This window comes from Lissotriton helveticus, chromosome 10 (assembly GCF_964261635.1).
Source record: "Lissotriton helveticus chromosome 10, aLisHel1.1, whole genome shotgun sequence".
In the NCBI taxonomy this organism is placed as follows: Eukaryota; Metazoa; Chordata; class Amphibia; order Caudata; family Salamandridae; genus Lissotriton; species Lissotriton helveticus.
Window position 1 is genome coordinate 1,106,397,392 of NC_136071.1, and position 25,414 is coordinate 1,106,422,805.

The 25,414-nt window shown below is 47.7% G+C and overlaps 1 protein-coding gene across 2 annotated transcripts in view; it reads right to left on the minus strand.

Moving 5' to 3' along the window:
• Nucleotides 1-25,414, minus strand: part of DNAJC13 (DnaJ heat shock protein family (Hsp40) member C13) — a 1,517,524-nt gene that overhangs the window by 334,669 nt on the left and 1,157,441 nt on the right. For both annotated transcript variants that reach the window (XM_078663869.1, XM_078663868.1), the window contains one exon: nucleotides 14,241-14,418. In XM_078663869.1, the coding sequence (XP_078519995.1) occupies nucleotides 14,241-14,418 (178 nt within the window). The remainder of the gene's footprint in view (nucleotides 1-14,240; nucleotides 14,419-25,414) is intronic.

Consider the following 25,414-nt stretch of genomic DNA (forward strand, 5'->3'; position numbering starts at 1 on the left):
TAGCTGGTTCTTTATTTCTACTGTTGGATCTTTCCCAATGCGCCTATAGCAATTCTGGTCATCAAGTTGGCGGTGTACTTCTTGTTTGTATTTGGCGATATCCCAAATTACGACGGCTCCACCTTTGTCCGCCTGTTTCACTACAATGGTGGGATCATTTTTTATAGTCAACAACGCATCTTTCTCGGCTTTAGATAGGTTATACTTCACGAATGTCCGTTTCTTCTCAATTGAAGATATCCCTGACAGGACAGTTCTTTCAAATGTTACCACTTCTTTAGGGATTTTGGGTCCCTTAGGGCAAAATGTTGATTTATTCTTTAGGCCTGTTGTTTCTTCTTGAGAGTTCTCAATTGCTTCATGGAAAAATGTTTTTAAACAAATCTTTCGACAAAATTCTAATGTCTCTAGTTTCATTTTTACGTAATCCGTTGGTCTGGAAGGCACGAAATTGAGTCCTTTAGTAAGAACAGATCTTTCAGCTGTTGTTAGCATCCTATCTGAGAGGTTATAAATTGGTGAATTACCTAATTCTTGTAGGATTTCTGTCGTGTCCTCATTTCCCATGGCTGGGTGTAACGTACTCGGCCTCTGGTTTTTTGTTGGCCCCGTCCTAAAAAAGGTTGTTGATTTTGTTGTTGTTGTTGATATTGATCAGAACGGTTCCCAGTTCTGTTTTGGGGTTGGCGGTTAGTGTTGTCCGAATCACTTCCTGATGATGAAGTGGTATCGGAGAAGGTGAGGAATTTGCGACGCGATCGCCCCTGGTTGTCCTGTAAGAACCTGGACATGCGGGCTGAAAGAAGTTTCATCCGGCACTCCCGCCGGGACTTCGGATTCATCTGCTGGCACGCCTCACAATCAGTGGAGTCGTGGTGTTCTCCCAAACACCACATGAAGATGGGGTGAGGATCCGTCGCCGACATCTGGCACGCACAAGACGAGCACGTAATAAAGTCCAAAGGCATTCGCACACCGTTCCCACACACACGCAACAAGCAAAAGGGAAAGGCCCGAAACAGGCCAGGAGCACAATCCGGCTACGCGTTTTACGTGGAAAAGGAAAAGAAAAGTAGGCGCGCCGGGGTGGGACTTATGTGACCTCGCTGATGTCACGTACACTAGGGAGGAGTCACGTAGTGCCGTCCCCCACGGCGCGCAGGGATGCTGTGGCAAACAAAATTCCGGATCCAGTCTCACGCCTTGGGATAATTTTACGTTAAGGAATCTGTGGCTAGTAGTCTATCAGATCTCCCTATTTAGTACTTCCAAATACTGCCATGGATAAGGGGGCTGCCGAACATAGTCCTCATCCTGATCATTGTAACTGAAGAGAAGTAACCACTCTCATACCACCCACTCATGAACTTTCATGCAGAGAAAGAATATGCTACATAGAAATACAAATGCTACTCCAACACTGAGCAGTGCTTGGGGCAAGGCGAACTGAAAGTTCTTCAGTGCACCTAGTCCAGCAAAAATGTACGAGTGAGGCATAGATATTCAAGTAAGTAACTTGTTATTCAAATGGATACTCCTTCCCAGAGTACGCATTTAGAAACATTTCCACAACAGTGGTGACAACATGGGGATGGGCTAAGGATTAAGTGAGAAAACATTCAGACCACAAATTGCTGCAAAACTGCTCAGACAAACAAGTCTCAGAGCATAGAAAGCAAAGACCAAATTACTGACTGAAAGATCTCTGACAGTAGTAACTGCCATACCACTTCTGTAGGAGCCTTATGAGTAAATGTGCAACACATTCTGAAGCTAAGCATGACCCACCACAAAGGCATCTGCTTTTTCCAATATGTTACTTTTATTACGTTTAGAGAACCCTATGAAAGTGCACTATCAATTCTGTGTTTGTTTGTTCACACAGAGTCTCGAAGTCCCCCAAAGGTCAACTAAAGGAATGAATCTTCCCTCTCTGAAGTGTGAAAAGCAGGCAGATGTGTTTCTTTAGAAAGAGACAATTCAGAAACCACTTTCAGTAGAAAACAGAATTCAACCACTTTATCTGGAAAGGAGACTGTATATGTGGTTTTATGTTAGGGACCCATAGCTCTCCCAATGAGAAAAAAACTATTTCAAAATCAATATTTGTTGTGTACTTCACTGTGTAGGCTCAACAGTGATATCAGGAGAGTGAGAACTAGATTGAAGTTTTGATAAGTTATAATGAAATATTCCTAAGAAAATGATTACCGCAGCACTTTGAGAAACCTAGCTAACTTTGGGAAAGATCGGATAAAAGGAGAATCTGCTTTGTGATATACATATCATTCTTTCCAATGTTCCTCTACCCTGGATCACTTGATATAAATTCCAAACATTTTGTCAGAAATATTAACAGAGGTTAAATCTTCGTAGCAGCCGGCCCCAATAACAACATCCTGTAGGAAGCTGGGTTTCTGTTGCAGTAACCCCTCCCCCCCCACACACAAACGTTTTGCCATACTACTGATGCACTTTGACTTGGTGTGCCCTGGGTCCCTGCCAACCAGGTTCCCAGGGCCTGTGTTCTTTCCCAAAAACTGAACCTTGTACCCCCAGTTGGCATCTCTCTGGCCACATCAGTCCCTTGTAAAAGGTACCATGGGTACCAAGGGCACTGTGGCCAGGGAAGGCCTCAAAGAGCTGCAGGCTGCTTGTTTTAGTGCAGAACAAAGTGAAGAGTCTGCATGGCACACATCCTTGTCTGCCGGGCCTAGAACCTACTGCCCTGGCATAGGTCAGCCACCCATCTAGCTGGGTGCACTATAGCAGTGGTGAGGGTACAGTTGCATGAGTCCTGTACCTCTACAGTGTCTAGACCAATTCCTAGACATTGTAAGTGCAGTAATGCCATTAACAGTATATGGTGCTGGGAGTTTGTCATTACGAACTCCACAGCACCATAATGCCTTTACTGAAAACGGGAACGTTTATTATCAAATGTCTCAGCAAATTAAACCCACTGATACCAGTGTGAGATTTAATGAGAAATGCACCCAGGGGGCATCTTACCGATGCCCCCTGAAAAAGACCAGCCTCTGATGGGTTCCCTGACTTTGTAATGCGACCCCCAGCCTCTCCTGCTATCAGGAGCAGGCCCTCTTCCTGTCTCCCCTCCTTTTCGGCAGGAAGACAGGCGGGAAAAATTAGCCAACCCAGAAGGTGTGCCCACCTCTGCCAACCGCACCCCTCAGGAGGGGGAGGTGAGGTGAAGACCACTCTTTAGTGCCCACCATCTTGCAGATAGCAGGCACTCCCCAATCAGGATTAGGGATTGTGCTCACTCTCCCATATGGGTACAGTATTTAGGGGGCAACCCTGAACTAAGAGCTCCGAGAAGAAATATCACAGGGAAAAGGACTGAACAGTCGTGCCGAAGCTAAGAAGAGGAGGACGCCCAATGACTTGACCCCAGCCCTACCGGCCTGTCCCTACCTCGAACCTGCAGAAGCTAAACTTCATTGTGTCCTGCAGCCAGCAACCTCAAGAATCCCGAGGACCTGCCCTGCCTTCCAAAGAAAAGAGATTTTGTCTCCCGTGAACACCGGATTTGTTCACCCACAGACTCCAGCTCTGGCAGAATCCGTGAGTCTGCACCATTCTGCACCCGTCGCCTACGCCCCGAGTGGCCTAACACCCCAAGGAGGTCTCCCCGGCGATCCTGACCCAAGATCCAGTGATCCCTGACCTGCCTCAAGCCTCCAGCCGATGCCTGCAGCCTCAATCCACAGAGTCCACCCAACTGCAACCAGCAGCTGGTAAGAAGATCCGATTCTAAAAGACACCCCTGCAACCAAAGCCCCACGGCCTTGGGTGGCCCAACCGCTGGTGTCTAGCCAACCCACCGCATTCCAACTTACCTCTCCAAGTGGTGGTCGCTCCCAGAAGACCTTCGTCCCTGAGCCTGCAGTGCATTTGCAAAACGGAGAAACCCCATTGAAAGTAACCGGGTGCCCGAAGCCAAAACAGCACTCTGCACCCGGGTGCCCTCGTGCCGCTGAGGGTGCACCTTTGGTGCTGTCTTGAACCCCCATTTGCCTTAAGCTTAAGTCCAGGAGTTTTGCTCCCACAACCTTGTGGCCTGCTGCTCGTAAGCAGCCACCAACTGGAGGCCCCCAATCGCCCATAGGATTACATTGGGCCTCAGCACTCTGCACCCGGCCGCATAGTGCCACTGAGGGTGCTTCGAGAGTGCATCCTCGACCCTGGGAGACCCCGGAGTCTAGCCCCAGAAAGCCAACTCCCACAAAAAAGTACTTCCCTCTGAACCGATAACACTATTTTCTCCCATAGGATAACATTGACTGTTTTTCTATGAAAAAGTTTGTAAGTGTAGAGTTGGAAAATCTATAAAAGTCTGTAAAACTATATGTAACCAAAAACTATAACCAGATAACCAAAACACTTTTACTTACATTTTAACAGGAAATGTCCCAGTGCAGTATCCAGGTATGCTGCACTGTGTAAGAAAAGTAATCTGTAAAGTAATTTACTTGACATGTTACTGAAAAGCCAATACAAAGTATATGTACAATATTTCAAAGTATTGCATTACCAGTAATTCTACTGTAACCTTACCAAAGTATATATACAACTGCAATTCAAAACTGTATTACTGTAAAGTATAAATCACTTACCTGTGCCAGGCTTGCTTGGTTCTAGGAAATAAAATAACTACAAGAATATTTTTATACAAAACCAATTGGTCTCAAGTTCAGTCTGAGTGTGTGCAATAATTTGCTGATCGAGTGTGTACAACAAATGCTCAACACTACCCTCTGATAAAGCCTTACTGCTCACTCACACTACCACAAATAGAGAGTAAGATCCTATCTACATTTACCTCTGCCTACCTTTGGGGTTCCACTGGACTCTGTGCACACTATACCTCACTTTGGTATAGTATATACCGAGCCAGCTTCCTACACATCCTCAACAGCAAGCTTGGATTACCCGGCTATATTATCTGAAAAAAAGCCCCTAACGCCTAGGAATGGCCTCAAGGCATGCATGGCCAGACACAGACAACACCACAGAACGGTGCACTTAGGGCAAGCCAGGTGCCAGCCTAAGACAGAGACCAGGAAGGCCAAGAAGGGCCCGGACACGTCCCCAAGTGAGGAGTCCACACATACAGCCCACAAAGATGTGGAACTAGGCAGAGCCATGTCGCAAGGCCACAGACAGCAGGCCAGACCAGGCCAACAACACAGCAACCCGGGAGAAAGACAGCCCGGGGCGCAACTCAAGCTAAAACTATCAGAAAGAGGATCGCACCTGCAACATACCGTAATGCCACGGAGAGCAGAGGCCCGAAGGCGACCACACCTCCCCAGCACATGACAGAGCTATATAATAGCTACCATTACCCCACATAGGTCTAGTCACGTCCCAAGACATGGGAAACCTCTTAGGGAAAAACATTCTGCTGCAGAGGACAACAGAAAGACCTGCGGAGAACCCGCAGGCGGCTTGCCAATCAGCCAATAAGAATAACAGAAGGCCTAGTCTCAGGGCCAAAACGGCTTAGCAAAAGCCAAAACAAAATACATTAAAAAAAGGGCCGGCCAGCAGCCAACAGCACCATAGTCCGAAGAAGAAGGACTCTAATGCACAGTTATCACACAACTGGGGAAACCCGCCCCAACGGAAGAAGACCTCCCGAAAAGAAGAAGAAGGAGAAGAAGACCTCCCGAAAAGAAGACCTCCCGAAAAGAAGAAGAAGACCTCCCGAAAAGAAGAAGAAGACCTCCTGAAAAGAAGAAGAAGACCTCCCGAAAAGAAGAAGAAGACGAAGAAGAAGACCTCCCGAAAAGAAGAAGAAGAAGACCTCCCGAAAAGAAGAAGACAAAGAAGAAGACCTCCCGAAAAGAAGAAGTAGACGAAGAAGAAGAAGACCCCCCGAAAAGAAGAAGACGAAGAACTCCCGAAGACGAAGAAGAAGAAGACCTCCCGAAAAGAAGAAGACGAAGAAGACCTCCCGAAAAGAAGACCTCCCGAAAAGAAGAAGAAGACCCCCCGAAAAGAAGTAGAAGACCTCCCGAAAAGAAGAAGACCTCCCGAAAAGAAGAAGAAGAAGACCTCCCAAAAAGAAGACGAAGAATAAGACCTCCCGAAAAGAAGAAGAAGACCTCTCGAAAAGAAGGAGACGAAGAAGAAGAAGACCTCCCGAAAAGAAGAAGAACTCCCGAAAAGAAGGAGACGAAGAAGAAGAAGAACTCTCGAAAAGAAGGAGACGAAGAAGAAGAAGACCTCCCGAAAAGAAGAAGAAGACCTCCCGAAAAGAAGAAGAAGACCTCCCGAGAAGAAGAAGACCTCCCGAGAAGAAGAAGAGAAGACCCCCCGAAAAGAAGTAGAAGACCTCCCGAAAAGAAGACCTCCCGAAAAGAAGAAGAACTCCCAAAAAGAAGACGAAGAATAAGACCTCCTGAAAAGAAGAAGACCTCTCGAAAAGAAGGAGACGAAGAAGAAGAAGACCTCCCGAAAAGAAGAAGACGAAGAAGAACTCCCGAAAAGAAGGAGACGAAGAAGAAGAAGACCTCCCGAAAAGAAGAAGAAGACCTCCCGAAAAGAAGAAGAAGACCTCCCGAGAAGAAGAAGAAGACCTCCCGAGAAGAAGAAGAAGACCTCCCGAAAAGAAGAAGAAGACCTCCCGAAAAGAAAAAGACGAAGAGTAAGACCTCCCGAAAAGAAGAAGAAGACGAAGACCTCCCGAAAAGAAGAAGACCTCCCGAAAAGAAGACGAAGAAGAAGAAGACCTCCCGAAAAGAAGAAGAAGACCTCCCGAAAAGAAAAAGACGAAGAAGAAGAAGACCTCCCGAAAAGAAGAAGAAGACGAAGAAGAAGAAGACCTCCCGAAAAGAAGAAGACCTCCCGAAAAGAAAAAGACGAAGAAGAAGAAGACCTCCCGAAAAGAAGAAGAAGACGAAGAAGAAGACCTCCCGAAAAGAAGAAGACCTCCCAAAAAGAAGGCCTCCCGAAAAGAAGAAGAAGACCTCCCGAAAAGAAGAAGAAGACCTCCCGAAAAGAAGAAGAAGACCTCCCGAAAAGAAGAAGAAGACCTCCCGAAAAGAAGAAGAAGGCCTCCTGAAAAGAAGAAGAAGACCTCCCGAAAAGAAGAAGAAGACGAAGAAGAAGAAGACTTCCCGAAGAGGAGGAGGAGGAGGAGGAGGAAGAGGAGGAAGAGGAGGAGGAGGAGGAGGAGGAGGAGGAGGAGGAGGAGGAGAATCACCTCTGAATGGCCGAGTCCGCCACGGCGTGGAACAAAAGAGCACTATCGAAAGGAAGGTCCACCAGCCGTTCTCGAACGTTATCTGGGAACACACTGTCCCGAAGCCAGGCATGTTGACGAAGTGCGACCAAAGAAGACATGGCACGACCAAGCACCTCCGAAATGTACAGAGCTAAGCGAAGAATAAACGCCGCCAGCTCCCGGCCATCCAACACATGGTGCCCTCCTAAGAAGAGGCAGACATAAGGGACTCCGCCATGTCCCACAAGCAAGAAGTGGCCCTAGCCAAAACACACAGAGTGTTAAGAGCCTGCAGAGCTGTTTTAAGTGTTGGCAGTCAATCAGATCTCAGCACAAGTTCGAGAGGGTCAGTACATCACTTTCACAGATGCAGACTACAAATGGAAAATTAAATATTTTTGGGGGGATGACAGCTGAAGGCAGCTGTTTATAAAACCACAGTCATAGTTTATGCAACTGTGAAATTTTGTGTGTAAAAACTGCTTGCTCATACTGTACATATCAGAAAAAAACTACACAGGTTAATGCACAAAAACAGTTACCAATGTAAGCCACTTTTTACGCAGATAGAAGCTTTCAAACTATATTCTCGAAGTAGAATGCTTGTGTAGTAAGTATATCCTTCAAAACTGAATAAGAAATGGCGTGGCTTGCAGCCGACGAAAATGGCCGCTTGCTGAGGGAGCTCTGGAGTTGAAGTGGCCCTCCTGAACAATCCGACTACCTATCCTGACGACTAACGGGAGGCTGGAGCACCCGTGTATGCCCGTGCTCGAGCGGCATTGAAGTACGCAATTCCGGTGAAAATCCGCAGCAGTGAACCGGAGTATCTCGAGGCCGGGGAAAGGGGGCCTACTTCCGTGATTGAAGCCGGGGCCTCGAGTGATTTGCTGGCCCAGAGACTCCCCGGGAGAGGTGTGGCAAAGGCATCATCGGAACTCAGACGGAGGGTCGGAATAAGCAGATTGGCGAGTCTGTCCCCCGCGTCCCCTTGAAACGGCACGACACAGAGGTGGGAGAACGCAAAAGAGCCCGCAGCGCGGGACGGGGGACAAGGGCGGAGCAACGATCCGCAGGCCCGGAGCGGACACCGGAGGACTAAAATCGAAGACCCGTACTATCGTAGAGGCGCCCCAATGCTGGGACTCGCAGTGGCTCAGCTCAAAAGCATAGTGTGATATCCTGCGACTGCCGATAGAAGGCCTAGGCCGGAGACTGCAACCGGGGCCTCAGGTGCCTGAACAGCCCGGACTGGCTCCGTGATCGGCGGAGCATCTGAGGCGCACTCTGCGTTGGGAGCCAATAAGCGCACAACACTCCGGAAACCTCACGGCGAGTCACAGTGGGGGCACTACTATAAGGCCAGACACACTGCCAAGTGGGGCCAGGCGCAATAACTAACCAAGACTGGACCAAGGGGGGCGAAACAAAGCACGCTCTTCCCACACGGAGTTACAAAGGACGCCAAAGAGACTCCGGGGGTCCCCCAGGGAAGTGAGAACTCTCGTACAACAACTACTGAGGGCACCGGCATTCGACTACCGAAGGGAACTTGGGAAAGGAGGGGAGGACCTCATCGAGCGGAGCACAAGGTGAAGGAGCGCCAAAAAAAGTTACACTGGAGAACATAATGGCGGCGCTGGCTGCAGTGCAGACTACTGTGGGCTCCATTTCCACAGATGTATCATTACTCCGAGCTGACTTCCAGAAAATCACCACCAGAGTGGCGGAGGTGGAGCTTACCACAAAAACACTAGTGGGCGACACAGCGGCGTTAAAAAAAACGGTCTCACAACTCGAGACTGAAAACAAAATGCTGGCCGAGTAGCTGGACGACCAAGAAGGGCGCTCTCGCCGAAATAATGTGCGAATTGTAGGTATTCCGGAGAGTGAAGGCACCCAAGCTATGGATTTATTCGTTGAAGAACTGATAAAAACTCGACTCAAGCCCAAGGGGCTTTCCACGTTCTTCTCAATAGAACGGGCGCATAGGGTGCCAGGAGGAAAGGCTAAGCCAGGGGCGCCCCCTAGACCGGTGCTTGCACGTCTCTTCAATTTCAGAGATCGGGATGTCATTCTCCAAACAGCTCGAATCTCCCCGCAAATCCGACTGCAGAACAGTTGATCTCATTTTTTCCTGACTATATTGCAGCGGTGTCAAAACGGCGTCGCAGCTTTCTGGAGGTGAAAAAAGTTCTACGATCGCGTGAAATACCCTACTCTATGCTGTTCTCAGCGAGGCTAAGAGTAGCTGTAGAGGGGAAGACTTGGTTCTTCGAGACTCCTGAGGAGGCGTACGACTGGCTTGAAGGGTGGAGAAAGAAAGATGGATCCCGTCGTGGTGGAGGAGACCGCAGTCGCCGCACAGACGAAGCGGGGATGGGTAGCCCCGAACTCTTCACTCCAAATGAGGAAGACTCACAGAACCCAGGACCAAGGAGACTCTGGACTGAAATGAATCAGGCTGAAAAGGCTAAGACCTAGACTTAGTTAACTGCGGATGCAGAAAGAAGTTTGTTGTATGCCGGCTCTGGACATGGGGCAGAAACGGGCCCACCTGAAAGGGAGGGGTCACGTTCACTTCGGACTTCGTAACCCCTACACGCAAGTACACTGTTGGGGTTTGGGATAGAGCACTCTGCTGAGTTGGGGTGGCGGGCAGTTCTGAGTCCGTCGGGCAGGGAGGAGGGGGGTGTTGAGGGGTGGGAGAGTTCTAAGTTACAAGTTTTTCGTTAGGATTTCACACGGACAAGACTACAAGGCATGGGGTTTGCTGCATGGTACCTCCTCACTGGGCATAACAAGGTTACTCTACTCATTTCCCACTCCACCTCGACGGAATGATAGGCACACCCTGTTTTAACACACAAACAACGAGTCAAATGGCCCCAGTGGCCCCACTCACAGTGGTCACTTGGAATGTCCATGGGTTAGGGAATAAAATTAAACGAGGGTTAGGTCTTCGAGCACTAAAACGTCAAGCCCCTACCCTGGTACTCCTACAAGAGACTCACCTCACGGGAGCGGTATGTAAATCAATGGATCGATGGGGGTTCAAAATGGTGGTACACGCAGAATTCTCTGGGGGGTCTAGGGTAACAGGTATTTTAATGAAAAAAAACTCTCCATTTATAATCAAGCAAACTAAACCTGACGACAAGGGTAGGTTTGTAGCAGTACACGGTCTATGGGAGGGCAGAGTAGTAAACATAGTATCAGTGTACATCCCCCCGGCTCTCAGCGATTTCCTATTGTCGCTGCCAAGTGGAGACTTACTTGTGGGTGGGGATTTTAACGCCACGATAGACATTACTGTAGACAGACACCCAGTGCAGGCGACAACGAATCGAGTCTCCCGCCTACTGAGCTTTGTGGAGGCGCTGGGACTAGCAGACATCTGGAGGCATAAGCATCCATTAGAGAGGCAGTACACTTTTCACTCTGCTGTCCATAATAGTCTATCCAGATTAGACTATTTCTTGGCCCAAGAAGCAATCCTTTCCAGTGTAGAAAACATCACTATAGGCCCGAGAGGAATTTCAGATCATTCCCCAGTGACTATGACGCTTTCCTCCTCGCACACCACTCACAAGCGACTGTACCCGATATATCCAGGCTACTTACTAATACGTAAGGAACTCCGCAACACTACAAAACACATCTTCGCCGAAAACGAAACCTCAGTAAGCTCTCCAACTGTACTATGGGAAGCCTACAAAACTGTTCTCAGAGGTCAGGCCATTTCTTCCATAACAGAACACAAGCACACTAAACACAGAGAGCTCACGACCATTGAACGGGAGCTCCAAGCAGCCGACACTGCCCACTCGACCGACCCCACACCAGACTCGGCCCGAGCCCTTTTGTTGAATTAACAACAACACAAGGAACACCTCAGACTGGAAACGGTGACAGCTCTCCCAGCGACAAGGCATAGAATTTATGATGTCGGCGATAAAGCTGGGAGGTTGTTGGCGTGGCTAGACAGGAGAGAACGGGGTAACCGCACTATTGCACAAATTCAAACAACAGAAGGACGTTACACCTCAGACTCTGGGGAGATTGTGCAGGAACTAGCTACTCATTTCAGTAAGGTGTACGCATCCTCATCATCAGCCACGGAAGTTGTAGCCGCGACTATTCTGCGGGAGGTAGAGATGCCCAGGCTAGACTCCGAGGCCTATGAGGAGCTAGAAGCAGACCTCACGGCAGAGGAAATCGGAGAAGCAATCAAGTCCCTTCAATCCGGCAAAGCACTGGGCCCAAACGGCATCCCAATGGAGCTATATAAATTCCTAGCACCCACACTCAGCCCACGCCTACTGGCTATGTACAACGACAGTTTGGAACAAGGCACGCTGCCTCTGGACCAACGGATGGCCACCATCGTGGCTATCCCAAAACCGGGGAAGCCCCCAGCGGAATGCCTATCATATCGCCCTATCTCATTGGTTAATGCTGAGTCCAAAATACTGGCTAAATTAATTGCAAATAGACTACAAACCCACATTCTCAACATAATTCACCCGGACCAGTCGGGCTTTATGCCAAACAGAAACACAGCACTTAATCTCAGGCGTTTGCATAGTGTGCTGGCGAGGGAACATAGTCTGACGGAGACAGCAGCGGTCCTCTCCTTAGACGCCAAGATGGCCTTCGATATGGTGGAGTGGCCTTACCTTTTTACGGTTCTTCCACATCTAGGGTTTGGCCCTAAATTTTGTGCGTGGGTCCGGCTCCTTTACACAGACCCAGTAGCTCGCGTGGCAGTGAACGGGCGACTATCACACATCATCACATTAACGAGAGGGACACGACAGGGATGCCCATTATCGGCACTCCTTTTTGCCCTGGTTTTAGAGCCGTTGGCAGCGCAGATACGGAGTACCCCTCTTATCCGTGGTATTACTTGGGCGGAGGGATGGGAAGACCGTATATCACTATACGCAGATGACATTTTAGTTTACATCACAGACCCCGAAAACACTCTGCCGATATTATTTGGAATTTGCGACGCATTCGGGCAAATCTCGGGATACACCATAAACTGGGATAAGTCGGTGTTATTCCCGTTAAAAGGCCTGACACCTGGCTGTCCATTGGCAATTTCCCAAGAAACGTTTAAATATCTGGGCATACACATTGCAAGAGACCCAGTAATCTTCTTTGCCAAGAATTTGGTTCCCCCGCTGGAACGACTGCGTAGAGATGTAACGCACTGGGAATCGCTGCCCCTGACATTATTAGGTAAAGCGGCATCATTTAAAATGATGGCCCTGCCCAGATTCCTGTACGCGCTGGAAAATACGCCGTACCAGGTCCCTATAAAATACTTCAGACAAATAACAACACAAGTGTCCACACTCCTGTGGGGCAACAAACCGGCCCGAATTGTACAAGTTAAACTGTACCGCAGTTGGTACGATGGTGGCATAGCGCTCCCTAACTTACGCCTTTATTACTGGGCTGCCCACCTCAAAGTAATAAATCAGTGGATACACGCCCCTCGGACAGACCCAGCATATATGGCAGATTGGGCGCAACTCGGCTCAGACAACATGTTAGCGGCCATATATAACAGGCTGCGTGCATTGGCACTAGCGGGCCCGACTAAACACACTGTTATGCTGTGGTATACAGCGCAGACACATCTAGGATGGAAGGGGGTTATAACCAGGCTCACACCTTTGTGGGATACGAAACAGCTAGGGAGCCTCAGAAACAGCAAGGGATTCGATCGGTGGGATAGCATAGGTATCTCCACAGTTGGGGACTTATGGGAAAAAGGGGCGATTGTCCCATTCGACCAACTTAGACAACGATATGAACTTGCACCGACGGAGACATACTGTTATATACAAATTAGACACGCACTCCTAACAGCTCTTCCACAGACCGAGAATTTGCCGGAGGCATCTCCATTAGAAGATAGGCTCCTCACAGACTTTATGCCTAAACGAGCCACTTCCCTCACCTATCGCAAACTAATAAACAACACGTCAGACCCCACAGCGACACTAAGTAGCTTTAATGCATTGTATCCAAGGTATGCTTCCTGATCCTGTGATCCAGAACACTTCTTTAAGGCCAGCTCGATAAGAGTGCAGTTCTGGTGAAGCCCATATACCTCTCCAAAAAAGTAGGGACCTGATCTCCGCCCCCTCAATTATAGGCCTTACTCCCAGGTCAAGTCTGGTAATAGTGGTGTACTATTTAGTAGTCCCAATAGCTGATGTAGGAAGTGGTTCTCTGTAACTAGCAAAGCAGAAATATCCTTATTCTCCCAAAGCTCAGCCCCATACAAGGCAGCTCCTAGAGGCTGCATTTTATAGATTTGGATTGCTGGAGAGATTGGACGGAAATGTGAGTTGTTTTGTGCGCCTATTAATACCCCAGTGTGTTGGGTTAATTTAAGCCTTCTCTTTCCAATATGACATCTCCAATCCAAATCCTCGGTGAGGGGCAGCCCCAGGTATTCAAAAACACTAACACGGTCTGAGGGAACACTACTTAACTTGGGATTAGATTTAGTAGAATGGCCGGGATTCAGAATCATAAATGTAGTTTTATCTATATTTATTCCGAGACCCCTCCAGACGCAGAATCTCTAAAAACTTCAGAGAAGTTTTTATAACCTCATCGGTGTTTAGGTTAAGGGGAGGGTATCATCCTCGCACATCAATGCTGGAATCTTAGTGTTAGCCAACATTGGCATGTCACCTTCACAATAATTAAAAAAAGAAATCAAATCATTTACATAAAGGAAATAGAGGGTGGGGTTAAGGTATCCATTTTCCAGATAAATCTCGATTCTATCACGAGGGACCTAATATCAATGAAAGATTAGATAGCATGCAACTGTATTGATAGTAGTAACCAATAGACATTCTTACAGCAAAGTAACTTTCTATAAGGAAGTAGCAGCATTACATTCAAGCGAAGTAGTACCTTTGTACAAGTCAGAGCAGGTTTATAATGCGGTTCTCACCTGGGTTGTGTTTGATAACATTTCTTAGAGCTTCCAATGACATTTCAACCCTTCTTAATCGATCTCCATGCTGATCAGACTCTACTTTCCCAGTCTGTGTCATGGCCATCAATGTGTGAAGATATTGAGCTTGTGAACCAATGTAGTCCAAGAGACTAGCAGCAAAGGCTTTTGGGAGCTGAGTTAAGAAAAATAACATTCAATATTATAAAAACCTCAGTCATTTACTAAAGGTATCTAAAAATCGTTTCAAGATTACAACGATTTACACACAACGCAATAAGTATTACAAAATGAATGCGCAAAAATACAACTTGAAATACTAGTTATGTTGTCCCGAAGAGTCATCTTGAGGAAGCTAAAGTCTTTACACTAAAATATACAGAAGGCAATTCAAATTTGTAGAGGCAACACGTTCAGATGAGTGGAGATTAAAAGGGGAGATTTATGGTAGGTTTTCCTTTTTATAGGAAGTTTGGTTTTGTTCCATTTCTATAGTGCTTTGATCTGCCAAGTTAACTACTTCAGCCCACTTTTTTTTAGTATGCATTAAAGGTTTTTACACATGGAATATAAATACAAAATTATAGAACCAGACCGAAATACAGGAAAACCTCGAATGTTCAGAAGACCATAGTACCTCTGGTAGGTAGGGGTGTCCAGATTTAGTCATGCCTCTCATTACACTGACTGTGCAGTACTACCATCCATTCAGTCCATGTCTGCAAGAATAATAGGAGGTACCTCCTCTTGCCATTAGGGCAAGCGGTAATGCACATCAAGACAGCCCGACAGACTTCTTTGACTTACTAGTTACAAACAATAGGTAGCAGAGCAATAAAGTGCCTGAGATTCGTAATATCTAAGTTACCTCATAAGGAATCTTTACTCTACCCTGCTGATGTACCCCAATACTGAACAAAATACCACACAACACTGCACTTGTGAAGGCTACTAACAGTAACACGCTTATTAATGGTGCTTAAAAAGCTGAAAATGTAAATTATTAAACAGTATAAAAACAGGGTATTGCTTTTATATATTTATTTATTGTTTTCAAATAAAATACATCTATTGCAAAACACAGTTTATGCAAGACCCGATGAATTGTGTACCAATAATCTACTTCATTTTTTATATGACAGTATACAAATTATGTTCCCTCTAACGTAGGAATGTCTAGAGAAGCACATATATCTAATTAGTACACCACACAATCTTTTATAGATGTTTTTCTTGTATATTCTTCAATACAATATATGTATACTTTGCATTTTCAGGACCTAAGGGTCAACTTTGTACAGTATGAATGCACAGCAGCCGTCACCCGCCAATTAAGTGTATATCGGCATATATACCATGTTCATTCCATATTCTCCAGCTTGCAGAGGTTGTCCGTGGTGGTACCCTCAAGCAGAAATGAGTGAAGCAGTTCCCATAAATCTTTGGGTCTTGAGTGGGTCGGTAACTGAGCGCAGTAGGTTTTGCATTGCTCATTATATCAAATAAAGTAATTTACCCAGTGATCAATGGTGCGAATAGGACCCTGGCTCCAGTGCATTGTGATTGACCTCTTGGCTAGAAGTAAGGCTACTGCTATAAATTTCCTAACCTTTTTATGAATTTCATGAGTGCAGACCAAGAGTACCACTAGCTGAGTGGGTTTTAACTACCAGTGAAGTCATTTCCGGTAGCTCTACAAATATGACTCTGTAGTATGTCTCTATACCTGACAGGGCTATGACCGATGCACATAGTCCGCTGAGATTTCCCACATGGTTGGCTTTTGGCATCTTCACAAATCTCAACTTTTATGGTTTGAAATAAATCTTGTGAACTAATTTGCTATGTACTTCTCTGTGTCGTCGCTATTTCCCTGGTCTGCTGGTAGAAACATTTCCACTGGGGATCAGTCAGCTGTGTGCCCAGGCCCCACTCCCAATAGACACCGCAGCTCACTGGTGTGAACATATTAGGTAGTTAATACACTATACGAATACGTTTTTGGTAGCACAGCCATAAACTAATCATGGAAGTCCTAGAGGCTTGTGTGGGCATGTAGTGCACGTAGTTTTAAAGGTCAGAATGTAATACAAACAAGCATTGGCATAGCCAATAGGTCTCGCCTAGCCAGAGCTATTGACTTTGCCAATGTCTTCAAGCTGTGCTACAGAGAAGTGTGGCCGCTTTGAAAAGTTATAATAAAAAAACGTCAGAAGCATTTTTGTTACCTTATGTATGATCAAGAAGGCCTTATGTACAACTGAACGACCATATTAAAAAAAAGTATTTACAATAAAAAATGTCCTCAGTTTTCTTTTGTTCTTGCAATACTGGCAATTTGTTCTGCCTATTCCAATGGTTGTTTGTTAAAGCTTTTTCTTGACCGGGCATAAACAATCGGAGGGCGAAGGTTGGGAACTAGTACCTGCATTATAACACAAGCAGCGGCCAGACGCTAGGTGAGAATCAACAGATGCCAGATTCCGAGAGCAGGCTGAGGTGGTGCTGAGTGATGCTGAGGTGGTAGTGGTGGCGGTGACTGGTGCGGAGACAATGCTGAGGTGATGCTGAATGATACTCCGGTCTTGCTGAGTGATGATGATGTGGTGGTGTACTAGTGCAAAGGCGATACTGAGTGATGCGGTGGCGGCCCAGAGTGATGCGGTGGCGGCCCAGAGTGAAGCGGTGGCGGCCCAGAGTGAAGCGGTGGCGGCCCAGAGTGAAGCGGTGGCGGCCCCGAGTGATGCGGTGGCGGCCCCGAGTGATGCGGTGGCGGCCCCGAGTGATGCGGTGGCGGCCCCGAGTGATGCGGTGGCGGCCCCGAGTGATGCGGTGGCGGCCCCGAGTGATGCGGTGGCGGCCCCGAGTGATGCGCTGGCGGCCCCGAGTGATGCGCTGGCGGCCCCGAGTGATGCGCTGGCGGCCCCGAGTGATGCGCTGGCGGCCCCGAGTGATGCGCTGGCGGCCCCGAGTGATGCGCTGGCGGCCCCGAGTGATGCGCTGGCGGCCCCGAGTGATGCGCTGGCGGCCCCGAGTGATGCGCTGGCGGCCCCGAGTGATGCGGTGGCGGCCCCGAGTGATGCGGTGGCGGCCCCGAGTGATGCGGTGGCGGCACGAGCGATGCGGTGGCGGCCCGAGCGATGCGGTGGCGGCCCCGAGCGATGCGGTGGCGGCCCGAGCGATGCGGTGGCGGCCCCGAGCGATGCGGTGGCGGCCCCGAGCGATGCGGTGGCGGCCCCGAGCGATGCGGTGGCGGCCCCGAGCGATGCGGTGGCGGCCCCGAGCGATGCGGTGGCGGCCCCGAGCGATGCGGTGGCGGTCCCGAGCGATGCTGTGGTGTCGCCGAGTGATACTGTTGTGGCACTGAGTGATACTGTTGTGGCGCTGAGTGATGCTGTGGTGGCGCTGAGTGATGCTGTGGTGGCGCCGAGTGATGCTGTGGTGGCGCCGAGTGATGCTGTGGTGGCGCCGAGTGATGCTGTGGTGGCGCCGAGTGATGCTGTGGTGGCGCCGAGTGATGCTGTGGTGGCGCCGAGTGATGCTGTGGTGGCGCCGAGTGATGCTGTGGTGGCGCCGAGTGATGCTGTGGTGGCGCCGAGTGATGCTGTGGTGGCGCCGAGTGATGCTGTGGTGGCGCCGAGTGATGCTGTGGTGGCGCCGAGTGATGCTGTGGTGGCGCCGAGTGATGCTGTGGTGGCGCCGAGTGATGCTGTGGTGGCGCCGAGTGATGCTGTGGTGGCGCCGAGTGATGCTGTGGTGGCGCCGAGTGATGCTGTGGTGGCGCCGAGTGATGCTGTGGTGGCGCCGAGTGATGCTGTGCTGGTGCTAAGTGATGCTGTGGTGATGCTGTGGTGGCGCTGATTGATGCTGTGGTGGCGCTGAGTGATGGTGTGGTGGCACTGAGTGATGCTGTGGTGGTGCTGAGTGATGCTGTGGTGGCCCTGAGTGATGCTGTGGTGGCCCTGAGTGATGCTGTGATGGCCCTGAGTGATGCTGTGATGGCCCTGAGTGATGCTGTGGTGGACCTGAGTGATGCTGTGGTGGACCTGAGTGATGCTGTGGTGGACCTGAGTGATGCTGTGGTGGACCTGAGTGATGCTGTGGTGGACCTGAGTGATGCTGTGGTGGACCTGAGTGATGCTCTGGTGGACCTGAGTGATGCTGTGGTGGCCCTGAGTGATGCTGAGGTGGCGCTAAGTGATATTGTTGTGGCGCTGAGTGATGCTGTGGTGGCGCTGAGTGATGCTGTGGTGGCCCTGATTGATGCTGTGGTGGCGCTGAGTGATGGTGTGGTGGCACTGAGTGATGCTGTGGTGGTGCTGAGTGATGCTGTGGTGGCCCTGAGTGATGCTGTGGTGGCCCTGAGTGATGCTGTGATGGCCCTGAGTGATGCTGTGATGGCCCTGAGTGATGCTGTGATGGCCCTGAGTGATGCTGTGGTGGACCTGAGTGATGCTGTGGTGGACCTGAGTGATGCTGTGGTGGACCTGAGTGATGCTGTGGTGGACCTGAGTGATGCTGTGGTGGACCTGAGTGATGCTGTGGTGGACCTGAGTGATGCTGTGGTGGACCTGAGTGATGCTGTGGTGGCGCTAAGTGATATTGTTGTGGCGCTGAGTGATGCTGTGGTGGCGCTGAGTGATGCTGTGGTGGCCCTGAGTGATGCTGTGGTGGCCCTGAGTGATGCTGTGGTGCGCTGAGTGCTCCTTCCGCCCCCCTCCTAATTGCCAGAAGCATCGGGGATATAAATCCCCAGCGTGCAGGCAGGAGTCAGCAGCAGCTCCTAAGCAGAGGCAGGCAGAGAAGAAAGAGAGAGGCTGCAGAGGCAGACAGTGAGACGCACGCCCCTCGCCTGCCTCCTTACAGAGCTGAGTGCTCACAGGGAAGAGGGCGTGCTGGGCTAACAACTACTCACTCAAGGCTGCCTCGTGCCTGACGGGGGTGGGGGGAGCTGCCAGAGGCTGGAAACCTTTAGGAAGATGGGCCCAGGGGAGAAAAGAGAGAAAGGCTAAATAGTTGTATTTGGAAATATTTTAGTTTTTTCCCCTTTTTAGGTCTTGGCCTGATCCAGAGAACGCGCTGGTCTGGCTCAGACATTTAGTAGCTGCTTTGAAAAGTGCTACTTTCCTGGCGACCAGCTTACTATCACGCGTACAAGAGCCCGCGCGCATGAGCGTAATAGCAAGCTGGTGGCCGGCAAGGTAGCACTTGTGGTGACGCGCGTGCGCACCACTCGCTTTTAAAATTTTTATTTCATTTCGCAGCCACGCCGCCAATGTTTGTTGAAGGCAGTTGCTCGCTCATAAAATAATGCACTGTGCTTTGTTGGCATCTTGCGCATCCTCCCACCTGGCTGTACATGAACCACCTCTGGCAAAAGGCCCTTCGTCGGTTTTGGCCCCAAATTGCTTCTTTTTAATTTTAAATATAAAAAAAGCGGCCATTTGTTTGCCGCAAAGGAAGGATAGTATCTCAATAAATCAATTACCTTACTGTATTCCATTTTAGATTACACATATCAAATATTTCACAGTATCCCATCATTTTCACACCAAACTGATCTTCGCTCAAGCTGTGCTACAATTTTCAGTACGCTACTTAACCCTGAGCATTCAATTACCACAGTGTTCTCGCTTGTATTTCAATTCTATTACCTCCATTTTTGGAAACACACTTTGCAACTAGAGAGAGGCAGCCCTGCCGAATCTGGCCTTGTTGCCGTGCTTTGTATCCCTTTGAATGTACGCTGACAGGAGAAGCACTTGCTGAGCCAGCTTACGGCTGTAGACAGCCAGTCCGAGAAAGCCAGTCTGAGCCCGCCAGGGGACCCTGCCCGCTCCCCTCTCAGAGGAAGAAGCCTGCCTTTCACATGCACGCGGGAACCAGTCCCCTCTCTGGATCATTCCACTCCTTTCCCCTCCCGGTATCATTAACTGTTGCCATAGTGAATAAGTGACTGCTGCATGACACCTCTGGATAGGTCATCATTGACGTATTCTCCAAGCAGAAAGCACTCCACCCCGGCCTCCTATTAGCATGAGCTTGCTAGAAAATGATGAGCATTAACTAGAGCAAAAAAATGTCGGAATTGTGGTCTTTTATGAGATGTTTATTTATTTGGAAGTCGTTTGAGAGGGTATAATTATCAGTGCAGCTATTAGTGAAACAAGAGCAGTATAAATGTATATCGTTGTTTATATATATTCCATGTTCAGCTATTCATATCGCACAAAACAGCAGTGGTTTCTAAACTGAGTTCAAAGTAACAATGTCCTACAATTGGGGAGAAACGTTATACAAATGTACAAAGCATAGCTACGTATGTTCTCTTAGTGGGAGGTGCATGCTTCCATAAGTCAAGGATTTCAGTCATGAGGCAGCATTAGAAAGCATCTGCATTTAATTTATAAAGTATCTCCCAGAAAACAGGAATATTCTGGTCTTAAATGCCATCTCTGGGTTCAGGAGATATTTGCAAACACTGACTCGAGAACCCTTCAATGGCTTTGTAATACCATAGGATTCACCCTTATGTATTTTATATATATCATGTTGCCACATTAATAGAATGCATAGCAAGACATTGTACATTATGGCCATATAGTAGCATCAGGGCGTTCTGGTGGTGTGAGTTTTATAAACAGAACGAGCATTAGCAGAGTCTGTAGGTCTCTTGGCTTTGGAAATCGAGTGGGGGTGGTGACTGGGAGGGCATGACGGTAAACAAGCATTAACAATATAATAGGTCTCGCCTTTCATTAAGTTAAAGCCATCTTCTTTGTTATACAAGACCATTAGCAAAGCAAATGGCTTTAACTTAATCAAAGGCGAGACCTATTGCATTTTCAATGCTTGTTCAGAGAAGGTGCGGTGCTGGGATGAAGCCTGGAAGGGCAGCAGGAGTTTAATGAACAAGGCACTGAAAACACCATCGCTTCCATGTGCCACATTGTGTATTGAAACAACTTTAAGAGTCCTGACAAGACCATACTTTGTTGACGTGCGGTTAGAGGTGGGCGCTCGATTAAGGTTTCACAACGTAGCACGACAATATTGCTTCTAGGCGCTACATTATGCAGCACAACATCGCCTCTGATGAGATGTTACTGGCGCATAAAAATAATGGTGGGAGGAGGTAGGTGGGAATGAATGCATGAATGATTTAGGGGACTGCCGCTTGAATTAACTGCAGAATGCGAAATCCGTTTTGTTGAGCTGTGGTATTCTAATGCCTTACAACTGTACCAGTGAAGCAAGTATTGAGTGAATAAATTAATGAACAGTCACCCGCCTTATATGGAACATTTCCTTGGACTGGAATGTCCCCTGGCGCTATACTGTACCAAATGGCAGCCGATGTACTTACTGAGAGATGGGACAGTAGCATGCCTTAGCACGTGTATTGGAGATATTGAAAAAATTAATGAATGGGTGAGTGAAAAAATGAGGGACTTCTATAGCACAACACCTAAAACTGTGAAAACTCTGGCGATACATTGTTTGAAAAATTACAGGAGTCAAGAAACATGTCTACCGTGGTTTATTGACTTAGCAAACCTCATTAGGTAAAACACATCAAACCAACGATTTGCAAGAGGAGTGGTGTGGTATTATGTGACACCACATAGTGAGTGGAATGCCTTATTGGCTCTGGAGTGCTGAATAAATGAATCAATGCACAAAAGAATGAATTCAAAGACTTGCATGGCACAAGACCCCCCAACTGAATCCCATCCAAGTGCCGCTCTGCCCAGGGATATAATTTTAGCGTGCAGAGTTGTGGCGTGCTAATGTTGTTGGAGGGGCTGAGGCAGACACTGGGGAGAGAACGGCCATGCCGAAAGAGAAGGATTGTATAGCAAGCAATCGCCTCTAGGTGCTACATCGTTCTACTCCACACGTGCAAGGGCAAGGTGTGGTAGGTGGTGTCCCCCTGGCAGGGCACGTGAATACATTAACGGGAGCGCCACTGGGCCCTACAAACACGGTGGGACAAGCGCAAAGACCGAGTACAATAGTTCCTTGCCCTTTTGACGGAATGAGAGAAGGACCCATAGAATGAATGATTGGATGTGGACATCTGTACAGCGCGATACTGAACGGCCTCCAGGTGCTAGACGGGCAGTATGGCCAATGAAGAGTTGGGATTGGTCAGAATATTGCCATATTGGTATGTGGACAGAATCACATGCTGGACAAGTGAACTATTAAAGGAAGAGACTTCGCTAACACAGCAGCGCCACATGCCAAGGCGTCTCTGGGCGCTACATTGCATTTTAGGACCGCCTGAGTGTCACAGGATCATGCCGTGTTAGCTCGGGGGCGGAGGAGGCTTTCCGAGGTAATGTGCCGATTACTGAGCATATTTGTATGTCACAGTGCCACAAAGTAGAACTGTATTAGTTTTCTAGATCTTGCATGCTGCAAATTTCATGCAAGGTCTATTTGGTAATTTTCTTATCTCGAGATGGAGCAAACTTATATAAAGCACTATATCAGGAGAGTCATTTCTAGGCACTAACACGGATGCACCATAGGAGTCGACGTCACTCTCTACAGCTCGGAAGGGAACTAATCCAACCTGAAACAGAGCGCGCTTTTCATATGACACGCGTGTGAATCGCGTCTAGGAGCTAGGAACGGTCACCAGTAATGCGAGTTTCCAGCATTATGTATCTATATATATATATATATATATATATATATATATATATATATATATATATATATATATATATATATATATATATATATATATATATATATATCTATATATATATATATATATATATATATATATATATATATATATATATATATTCACATACCGCACATTCAGTAGATAGCGCCAGGTGAGGTCGTACAGAATAAAAGGCACAGAAAAACAAGTAGTGAATATTAATACTAACAGGTAGCGCTGACTGTGCTTAGAAACACCTCTGTGGGCCCTTTCATTTGTGAATCAAAAGGGGTCAAAACTAGGACTGTAGCCTGGAGTCTTCAATTTCATCTTGGTTCGTGCTTTGCTGGGTCTGCTTCTAAAGGCCCCAACCCCACGAATCTCTAGATTTCAGTATTTTCCACTGTTGTTGGTGGAAAGTGCACCCTTTCCTGCTCTCTTCTCCTTGGAGGGTGCAGCCTAGAAAGAGAGAACACGCATGCCATATAACACGCCTGGTTGCATTCAACCCTGATGTATATATACTATATGTTTTGAAAATAGGCCATCGTTAAGTGCTCATCTATACATCTCCAGCTCTCCCTATAAATTGTTCATGATGTTTTTAACCGTAAATGCGCAGATTTTCACAGCTTGCATAGCACCCGGGTTTGGGTTGCTTCTGAAGTGCTCCCAGCTTTAGTGACACGATAAAATAGAGTTACAGAGATGACCTTACTCGCCTGCCGAGGATCACACGTTGGGGTCACGCGAGAAGCCTGTATCAACAAGCATTGGCCGTGTAGACGTAAAAGTAATGCCGCGCGCTGCCGCGAAATGAAATTAAAAAAAAAAAACACGAGTTGTGCACACGTGCAAAGGGAAAAAGTGCTGCGCAGGTTGCGCGCGCTTGTGCGCATAATAGCAAGCTGGTGGCCGGCCTGGGTAGCACTTTTAAACCACCTACTAAATTTCTCGAAAGAGCAACGCATGCGCCGACTCTAGCGAGACCTAAAACGGTCTAGTGGGCATCTTTTGTTCGCTGTAGCAAATTCATCTAGTGGGATATACATGTTTTCCTGAAAACATGTCTCCTTTCATGTGCCTACCCAGTTCCTCCCATTGCGGGCATGCACAAGGCCCAGTAGTCAGTGGAAAAGCATGACTGCTGATCACTGGCATGCGTGGAGCATATTAGCTTTTCAAGCCTTGCACGTGTATTTGCAGGGTCATAGCACTGCACCATATCAGGGTGGTGCCCCTGGAACTATGGATATGTGGGTTGTTCAGCACCGCTCGCAGGCGATGTGATTTGGCTAAGTCTCTTTCATCCAGAACAAGAGTCGCTGGGTTTGTTGTATGGTAGTAGACACAGTGTGCCTGTGCGCATAGGTAGTTCAATTCAAAATCAGGGATCTTAAGCCCACACTCCGCATATGGTTTAGAAATGTTGCAAACTTAATTCTAGGTTTGTTACGACCACATATTAATTAAAATAAAGTAAATTGTAACATAATAAAAAATCGGTGCAATGGGTAATTAGGTACATTGAAAGAGGTACAGACATTTCGGAAGCACAGCCACTGTATTAAGGCATTCTTGTATATTTTATCACAAGGTATTGCACTGAATATTGCCAAATCAGTGGATATTCTATCTGGCAGTGGTGAGTGCTATGCGTGAGAGAATAGTATTGACTCCTCCCAATTAACAGTGAAAAAGGTATCTGTAGGAGGCTGGCATAGTATATGGAGATCACTTATGTAAGAGTAGCACCCTATTCTAATCCAGACAACGCTTATGGTGATTTTAGTGGTCTTAGACAATCATAGAAATCTCTCCAAGTGGTAGCTGTGGACAGCAGCCTTCAGGCTTAGGCCAGAAGAAGTGAAAAGCAGCTTCTTTCACCATATCTTTATGTTATTGGCATAGGATAAGTGAAAAAGAACTTCACAGTGTATTTATAAAAGGAAAATGCTACTTACCCAGTATTAGTATTATTATTATTATTGTTATTATGATTATTATTATTTGTATGGCGCAGCGAATCATCCCCCAGGGGCTCTCCCTGCGCCTGGGTAGCAGACAGCATAGTTGAAAAGTGCTCATTACAACAGCCAGGTTTTAAGACGTTTCTTAAATTGTGCCAAGTTGGAGCAAGACCGAAGATAATCTGTCAGACTATTCCAGTGGTTGGGGGCTAGATGAGAAAAGGCACAGCCACCCATCTTGACTTTCCCAATTCTCCAGGTTTTAAAGAAGTGGTTTTCTGTTGCAGTAACCCCCCAGCCTCCTTTTTGCTAGATTTCTGATGCACTTTGACTTGATGTGCCCTGGGCTCCTGCCAATCAGGTGCCAGATCAGAATGTGGGGGGCACATCTAACGGAGAGCATGACTTAATGTGTGCCAGCAGAGATAGAACTTACTTCGAGGTGATGGCTGAGAAGGTCTCTAAACTGGGAGAGAAAAGGTCTTCCAGGGGAGGTGTTGCCGCCTTAATATCCTCTTACG